This window comes from Henckelia pumila, chromosome 4 (genome assembly GCF_033568475.1).
Source record: "Henckelia pumila isolate YLH828 chromosome 4, ASM3356847v2, whole genome shotgun sequence".
NCBI lineage: Eukaryota > Viridiplantae > Streptophyta > Magnoliopsida > Lamiales > Gesneriaceae > Henckelia > Henckelia pumila.
In genome coordinates this window covers 19,171,710-19,181,020 of record NC_133123.1, presented here as the reverse complement: position 1 = coordinate 19,181,020, position 9,311 = coordinate 19,171,710, and the positions used below count along the sequence as shown (strand labels likewise).

Genomic DNA, 9,311 nt, shown 5'->3' with positions numbered 1-9,311 from the left:
AGTTGTGCTCGATCTCGCATTCACGTGTTCTGAAAGATGAGTGGAATTAGAGTAGATGATAGTCCTCAAAGATGAGAAAGCATCATATTAAACAAGTTACGAGTTTGGATTTTGGAAAATATACCCGTATTGTATACATTGGGTGGCAATGGACATCCACAAATGGTGCTCTCATTGGGTTATGATCAATGTCTTCCTCCTACACCTTAGACAAGAGTGGGCAAGATACATTACTAGAAAAACACTTGGGTGATGGTTCTACCATTCTTTAGGGATTGAAAACTCCTCTCCACTTGTATCATGTAGTGTATTATAGGATATTGGTGCATGTTAACATGGACATGCCTTCTTGTTCCGCAAATAAAAAAGATTATTCTGCATAATTTTGATATTGTTTCTAATACATGACATTTTGATCCAAAGCCAAAATGTAGATGATGAATATATTGTTCATTGTTCAATGAGATCACATGTGATGATATCATTTATTGTCTAATATATACGATTGCGTAATTAGATGTACTTCTAAACTTTTACATTCATTGATTATGATATTTAGACATCAATTAACAAAAAAAAAAAAAAAACAACAATTATATTTGAACTTCATTATTATAAGAACATGTGTGCCCTTGGGGTCTGGCACAACATATGAGCAAGAAGAGTACAAATGTGGCTTAGTTGCGCATATAATGTTCTATTTTTAGGGATAAAATTTTGGGTTACTAAGGTAGTACTTGCCAAGTAAAAGTAAATTAGGTTCGAATTTTCCTCGATTTGGCTAATCAATGCATAAATATTGAAGTTCATATACTAGCGTCGTCTTACAAATTTAGCTAGTCAATGCATAAATATTTTTTGAATTTAGAAATACATCTAATCATGTAATTGTAAATATTAAGCAATGAATAATATTGTTGCACATGATCTCATTGAATAATAAAAAAATATGTATTATCTTATATATTTGCCAAAATAGTACACATGACATAAGATGACCAACACTCATGTAATTGGATGATGATTCCGAGATTGTTCCAAATTAATTTAGATTTATTCCAAATTCAGAAGAATTCGAACCTAATTTATTTTAGTTGGTTGACATGTTCTTCTTAGTAAGATTACTCGAATATATATTTATATATTCCATCATAAAATTTATGTATATATATATATTCGATCATAAATTTTTTTACACATATTTAATCTTAGTAAAACAATTTATCAACCTAGAAAGACAAAGAACTATGCTAAATTATACAAATTATGTACTATTACCTTAAATTTTTGTACCAGAAATACAGAACACACATACAAATTGGTTTGCCGAAGCTTGAATAACAGATTGAATCACCTTGAGTTTACAACATGTCTTCCTACTAATTAATTATTGGCATACTTACATCAACCCCAAGAGCATAACCATATAATAAAAATAACTCAAAATTATTTTTCAGCGATCCATGTTCAACAGATAATATAGTCATTTCTTCAGATAACATACTCGCAGTCGATTAGTTTCCATCTTCACTGTCTTTTTATTTGTCCTAATTTCTTCTGTGTCACGGGATACTCCAATGAAATCACAATATGCATTAACAAGCAGATTCAAAAAAAAAATCAAGAACCAAAATAAAGTTTAAGAAAAATTGGATTTACCATAATCACTTAATCATTACAAATTAATAATTATTCCAGTGAAGCAGCCAACAATATAAACAGAAACCATATAACAAATTCAAGAACAAAAACATAAAAATAGAGATAAACACATGAAAATGAATAAATAAAAAATAATTTATGAACCTTAACATACAATTGAAGGATTTAGAGTAAAAAAATCCACTGTGACAACCAAATAAATAAATAAGTATGTTTTTATCAAATTAAATAACAAAGCACTCGCAATTGTCGATAAAGAATTCAAAGTCAAGCATTTATCACAAAATTTACAAACTTCTGCATAATCATTCAACAATTTCGAACAATTAATCAAAGGAAACAAATAAATAATTTAAACAAAAAAGTGACCACAATCAACACTAGAACACTACAAATTTGGGACAAAGGGACACAATTGAGAATTAAAAAAAAACACCAAAAATCAACACCAAAACGCAGAAACCTTCAAATATTTGCGAAAAAATGATATTTAATCGATTTTCAAGATGAAAACATATTTTGAAAAAAAAAACCTTCAAACTTTTTCTGGGTTTCATATCCCTCTTCACCTACGACCATTTATAGATTTCATTCTCAACCCAATCAATAAAAAGCATAACATTCAATATAGTAAGACTAAGAAATGAAGATCGGGGCTTTATTCTTAACACATTCTACATCAACAAAAATAATAACAAGATCACATTTTTAGACAGATGATTTGAATATTACAAGGAATATCCACATAATATTTATAATCCATTACTAAACTATGAAAATTGATAATGAAATCATTATAATCGAGAACAATTACAAATTTTAGATAATCAATACACAATTGATTGAGATGAACTACAGACCCACTTATATATATAAAACCTAAATGATGTCCATCAAATTTGTATAATTCATGCGATGTACGAAACTTCAACATAACCACAACACAACATACAAAACACTTAAAGAATCACTCAATTGGAAAAAGAAAAAAAAAACCCAATCATCCGGATGGAATTGCATCTAAAAATTTCTTAATTTTTCAGAAAAAAAAATCTACCTTAAACTTGTTTCGATGTTGGATCTTCGCAAAGATTTTCAAAATCTAACGATTCTTCGCTTTAAACTCCTTTCGCCTCAGTTTATTGCACAAAACATTGACACAAATATATTGATCGTCGTTGATTTAGCCGTTAATGAATGGTTCAAGTAGAAGGCAAATTGGGGAAAATTTTGATTGGAAAGAGTGAAAAAAAAAGCTATTAAATAAATATTTATTGATCAATGAGTATTAGTGGATTTTCATATTATTTGAGGATAATTTCATAATTTCACCTCAATTGAAGAGTCCAAACAAATGACAGGCTTGTGTCAAAGAGCTGAAAAAAAGAAATTCTAAATCAGGGACGGACAAACATCAGTTTTCTAATTGAGATTTAAAGACAATTTCCCCTTGTTTCAAATTCAAAAATTAATAACTTTATAAATACAAATATAATTAAAAACAAAAAACAAAAAAACTAACCGATTCTCTAACATTTATTCGGAACACACGTGAAAAAACATCCGCATCAAATATGTCATGATCCACTAATATATATATAAAGTAACTTACTAAGAAGTTTTAAAAAAAGAATGTGAAAATAGCACTAGGCATAGCTATAAAGTTCCAACCAACATCGCAAGCTCATATTTTATTCTCACAACCGAATCCATCTTTGACAGCACATGAGCGAGAGACTGAACAAAGATGAACTATTTACATGAAGAGAGAGAAGCACACCTAAATAGCACATATATAATACATTACTTTCCCTTATTCTCACACGACGACGGGGGGTTTTATGCCCAAGACACTAACGAAGCAAATGCAACAAATATTACATACCCAATATTGTGCTCATTAAAAACTACAGAACATGGTGTAAGATTATCTTGCGTCTAGGTTTGATGTGTGATAGAAGATTTGGCTGGTTCTGATGGACCAGTTATGTCTCTGCTACTAATAAAGTTGAAACCGAGATTGCTCGCATATGCTGCCACTAGATTCCCTCCATGCACCCTTCCTTCTGCGGCTGAGCTCGACAATCGGTGGCTTGCAACAGATGGAGGAGTTGACTGGAAACCAAAGTAATTCCAACCACGGTTGGAAGTCAAGATACTATTCTCCATCATTGTTATGTCAGCAGATGTGTGTTCAATAGTGAAGACTCGTTTCAGCTTAGCAGGACGATTGGCCTTAGAATCCTGAACAACTCGTACAGTTGCACCACCATGAACCCTTTTGTCCTGAACCAGAGCACCGTGAGCTGCACATAGTCCAGTCCTCCCCTTAATGAAAGAGTTACAAGGAACTTCTCCGTTGCCAAATTCAGAGTTAAGGCGACCCCAGGAGCATCTCTTTCCTTCACCATGGGACTTGCAGAAATCAGTGCTGCCCTGAGCACTTTTTCCGCACCCCACAATTTTACATCTCTTGCCTCCACCATGACGGACACAAAAGTTGGTCCGTCCCCTGGCACTCCTTGTGCACTCAGTTACAGCACATCTCTTTCCACCGCCATGCGCAACACAATAAAGGGTCCCTCCATGCACGCTTTTTGGACAGGGACCACTTCCTTGGAAGTTACAACGTTTGCCTCCACCATGGCCCTTACAGAAAGAGGTGCTACCTTCTGCTCCCTTGTCGCACCCTGGGTGTGTGCAGCGTTTGCCACCACCATGTCCCTTGCAAAACAATGTGCTTCCTTGAGCACCTTTGTCACATTCAGGATGCTGACATCGGCGCCCACCTCCATGTGAGATGCAGAGACCAGAAAGACCTTCTGCACTCTTCGTGCAATTCTCTTTCTGGCATCTCTTGCCACCACCATGCCGAATGCACAACCCCGACCTTCCTCTGGCAGCTCTGGTACAGTTATCACCAATGCAACGCCGGCCACCGCCATGGGCAATGCAGAAATCAGTACGTCCTTCCGCGCTCTTTGTACAACCTAAAAACTCACAGCGTCGACCACCACCATGAGCCTTGCAGAATGCAGTCCGGCCTTCAGCTCCCTTGCAGCAGTCAGGACGCTGACACCTGCGACCACCACCATGAGAAATACAACGACCAGAAGAACCTCTTGCTCCCTTCAAACATCCCTCAACTATACATTGTTTAGTATGGCTATTACGCTGTTGTAGTGACTGTAAAAACCCGGAAGTACAGGTGACTGAACTTTTCGGTGCTGTCATAATACTCGAGGAAAGATCAGGAGAAACCAAATTTTGCTTCCTTCCCACCAGAGCCTGGTTTGGATAGTTAAGGTCTTCCATGTTCGCCGGCAACAGAAAAGGTGGAGTTCCTGTTGATCCTTCATCAGCGTTCAAACCTCCAGTATTGGCAACCATCTTGGCAACTTCCCTCAGGGCACCAGAGCTTGGCTGGGAAGCTGCAATATCGGACATAGCTGGCACGCTAGAAAGGCTCAACTGCAGATCAACATTAGGCAACAAATCCAGGGACTTCAAATTATAGCTTCCTGATTTCTCTGGGCCTGATGATTTCTCGCCACCAAGATGAAGGGTGAAGTTCAAATCTAGATCCATCGATGATTCTTCTTCACTTTCCTTGGCAGAAGACATTGGGGTGCATGCAGTAACCGTACTCTGCTTGCTGTCTGATGAGCTTGACGAATTGCAGAGGTTGAGATCTAGAGAAGCTTCAACTTGTTGATTAGCAAGACCATCTACTAAACTCCACTTTCTTTTGACTCCTTTAACAGAAGCAAAGGGGCTTTCAAAACTAGAGGAAACAAGTTGTAATGTTATGTCTGCCTCGCACACTTCTTCAGTTCCATCTCCTCCAATTTGAATGGAGTTAAGCAGATTCTTGAACGCAAGTGGTGTGCGATTAGCAGCAAACCTCAGATTGTGCAATCTGGAATCCATGAAAAAGTAGCTAATGACGCAACTCTCTTATAACAGTCAGCCTGACTTCCGGGGTTAAAATTAATAACTACAATACTAGGGGTTAGATGTCTCTAAAAGAGTACACCATTCCCCCACTGACAAATCCTGAAGTGTCACGTCGATCCATTGGAAGTAAAAGGTGGTCAGAAGTATCCCTTATTAGCAGTAGCGACACATGATACCTTCACAAGAATTCAAGTGTTCCAAAATAATCTGGTAGTAGACCATCCTGCGTAGTAAAGGCACAGACACAGTATCAACCAAAAGAAAACACTAGCACGCATTTAATTTAACACTTTTCCATTACCTAATTTTATATAACTAAAAGGAAGTCATTCCGCCACACAAATTCTCAACAAGAGTCGGCTTTAAAAAGATCTGCAAAGTTCGATTAAGATAAAATCATCAAGAACAACAAAGTTCTATAGCTCGAAAATAATTTTTTAGTACATATATTCTATTAGCAGGTGGACAAATTTAAAGGAGCAGGCGACAAGAGAGCCCCATTCGTCAAAAATATACTGTCGATCTTGCCGGTAGATGGTACAAATTTAAGAAAAGAGAGAAAATCAAAACTTTTGGCATCTGATAAATTATCATTAGACTTGTTTCAGATTACAAGAAGTAGATTCGCATCAATGTCTATGGCATTGACATTTCACTGACGAGATATGCAAGATAGGAATTTTTTTAAAGAAAAAAATATGTAGACTGGAGGAAATTTTAGGCCATGAGGCCAATCAGTAAAAACAAAAGCATGCCAAAAAAAGTCATGTCATCACTCTAAGATCTCTTCCTCACACCTCAAACAAACAAACAAACGGCAAGTGCATAAAGTACAAACATAAGTCAGCTTGAGTTTGTAAATTAAAATAGACAAATAACTCCAATTCCAGGATCATTGTTTTTTTTTCATTTTTTTTCCGATTCTCTACGTCAATAAGAAAACAAATGAAAGAAACCATTCAGCTTAAATCAGGAAATCGATTGAATAGGGGAGACAAGAAACATGCCGCAAAAAGAATACGCAGCCAGAGGCATACCTACTGAAAATCTATCACACGTAGCACACAGCACAAGGTCCGATTAGAGTGATGCAAATATATATCAGAAGAAATGACCAACGAAGTAAATATTTAGTAATCAACCAATTTCTTGTTCCAAATTCAAACGACTGGCCGACATAGTCGAAAAAGAATCAGCACAAAATCACCCAAAAAAGAATTTGTCTACACCAAAACTAAGAAATTACATAAACAAGGAGCGATTCAAAGCAAAATATAAAAAAAAATCCATCTCAAAGATTTTGGAAGCAGATGATGGTGGAAGTCAAAAACACCTAATTCAGGGGCGATTATCACTTGAAAGATCAGCGATTCAACGCATCATCAAACATAGCTAGCGGTGGATACATACATGCACTTAGAGAGACGGCGGCGGTAGCGGTGGAGCGTGAATCTAGGGCTTCGTGAGCGCCGCCAACTTAAAAAAGTGTGCTGGGAAATTTTATTGACCTCCAATGTGCGTCCTTACGGGGAGATTAACGGATACTGACAAGAAAGCGCACGTTAACATTAAACGGCGTACGATAGCATTTAGATTTTTTATTTTTATTTATATTTTATCCCTGCGAGGGGTTTGTGAAAATTCATTCGATCTCCAACTCCGCATCAATCAATAAAAAATAATTATAAATGGTAAATATTTTATTTCAATTGAATTTCATAAGAAATCCCTTTTTATCGGTAAAGTGTTACTTAAATTTATAATTATATTTTTATTATATTATTTTATTTGTGAATATTTTTATGTTTTTTTATAAAATGATTTTTATTTTAAATATTTTAATCCTATTATTAAATATATCTTCTATTCTTATTATTAAAAGTATGAGATAAGTAATTTTTTTTGAAATTATATTTTAAATTGTTAAATATTTTTAAAATTTACATCATTTTTAATATAAAAATAATGTTTATTTTGCAATGGTCAAGTTCAAGTTCCAATAAAAAAAAGACTTGGATTTGCTTAAAAATTATAAAGATTTTGAAGAAATAAAATTTAAATTTTTTTAGACAATCGAGAGTTGGACAACACTTCACTCAATTGAAAGGTCATAATAAATTTATTTATTTAAATAATTAAATTGGACCATTTTTTTATTTGCGGCGATACGACATAGGAATGAGACGCTAATCTTTCCTCACCTAAAACCGCAAGCGCGTTCCCGTTTGAAGTGACATTTTTTATTTATTTAATTTAATTAATAATATTATTATAATGATTATGATTATTTTATTTTATTATTAATTATTTGCGGCACATTGCCACCGCTGACGCTGCGATCTGGCATTGACCTTGTCGAATAGGTTGATTATTATTATTATTATATTATAAATTTTAATACAGAGTTTCTCGTAGATATCATATGTTTGAGCTGATTATTATGATATTATATATATTAGATTTCTAGTTGATGTAATATACACGTTATTACATTTAATTAACCAGAACGAAAAAAAAAAAAAAAGACAGCGTAAATTATTTATACTATTGTATAATAAATATATCAAGCAATTAAGAACTTTTTATACTACCAGAATTTAGTGTGACTATGCGCGTGCGACACCAATTGATTTTACGAAAATGCACCAACTTGAACACCTTTTTTAAAAAATATATTAGTGTGATTTGTATATTTTAGGGGCATAATCATAAAGCAGTTCTCTTTATTTTGTTTCTTGAGATGATATGATTAAGCAATCATATGATATTAGAGACGATGATATTTCTCATACATAAGTAGCAAGCTATATCATCTTAGTGACCGAATATCTTTACTATTTTATAATATATAGTTAAGAAGCTTATAAAAATTGCTTTGGATGCGGTGTGAAGACACCAATTTTTCTTTTCGGTTGTACCCTTCTCCTTCACAAGTAATTTAATACCCTCGGTTGTATTTAATGACAAAAACTGATGAACGACAATATTGTAATACTAATTACTCATTTCACTTTCTTCCCTTTCTTACTTAAGGTTTCCAACATAGGCTCTGAATTTTTATATATGTTGAAAAAGTTGAATGAAATAGACAAGATAATAATAAAAGATTGTTTGTCCCACATTGGAAAAAGTTTAATGTGTTCACTTTCTTAATTAGTCCAACTTTGGATTATGGAATTGAGCTCTTAGGCCACCGAAAGTTTTGTAACGGGGCAAGACGCTAGTCGATGAACCAACACACACACGAGCGAGGTCGGCGGAGCCGTGCGGTGGAATGAGGCTTCTGATCCTATTATTATTTTTGGACAAAATTTAATTAAAATAATTTTTATTATTATTTTATTGAATTCAGTTGCACCACACCTCACGCGGGCAGCAGAATTGGCAAGGCAGAGCACACTGCGCTTGTGCGAGCGGATAAAGCGCGTGCTTAGCCAAATCTAAGAGTCCAGGTAAAAAACTTTGCGCTAAAGCGCACGATTCTGTCGCTCGAGCGCGCCATCTGTATATTCCGAATGGGTGTAACCTTTTCGAAACTTTTTCGCTTTGGGTTGGGTATTTCGATAAAAGAACATGTTCCTTGGACATCAGCGATTATAAATAGATTGCTCAAGTATGCAGAAAAGATCACGTAATAAAAAAATGATCTTCTGTTTCTGCCTTTCCCCACTCTTAAGAAAGAAAGTTGTTGC

The 9,311-nt window shown here is 34.7% G+C and overlaps 1 protein-coding gene across 4 annotated transcripts; it reads right to left on the bottom strand.

The window, feature by feature from the left end:
- Nucleotides 1-3,321: 3,321 nt before the first annotated feature.
- On the bottom strand, nt 3,322-7,159 carry LOC140864582 (uncharacterized). 4 transcript variants are annotated; one of them, XM_073268857.1, is made up of 3 exons: nt 6,953-7,121; nt 5,921-5,991; nt 3,322-5,842 (listed from the first exon to the last, which is right to left on the bottom strand). In XM_073268857.1, the coding sequence occupies exon 3, from the start codon at nt 5,590-5,592 to the stop codon at nt 3,601-3,603; it is 1,992 nt and encodes a 663-aa protein (XP_073124958.1). In that variant the 5' UTR covers nt 5,593-5,842; nt 5,921-5,991; nt 6,953-7,121; the 3' UTR covers nt 3,322-3,600. The 4 variants fall into 4 exon arrangements, with proteins under 4 accessions (XP_073124958.1, XP_073124959.1, XP_073124960.1 ...); XM_073268858.1 differs by having other exon boundaries at nt 7,030-7,110; XM_073268859.1 differs by lacking the exon at nt 5,921-5,991 and having other exon boundaries at nt 7,030-7,159.
- Nucleotides 7,160-9,311: the final 2,152 nt, after the last annotated feature.

Excerpts from the sequence above, each read along its gene's own strand:
- LOC140864582 (XM_073268859.1), bottom strand. The coding sequence starts at position 5,592 with ATGGATTCCAGATTGCACAATCTGAGGTTTGCTGCTAATCGCACACCA.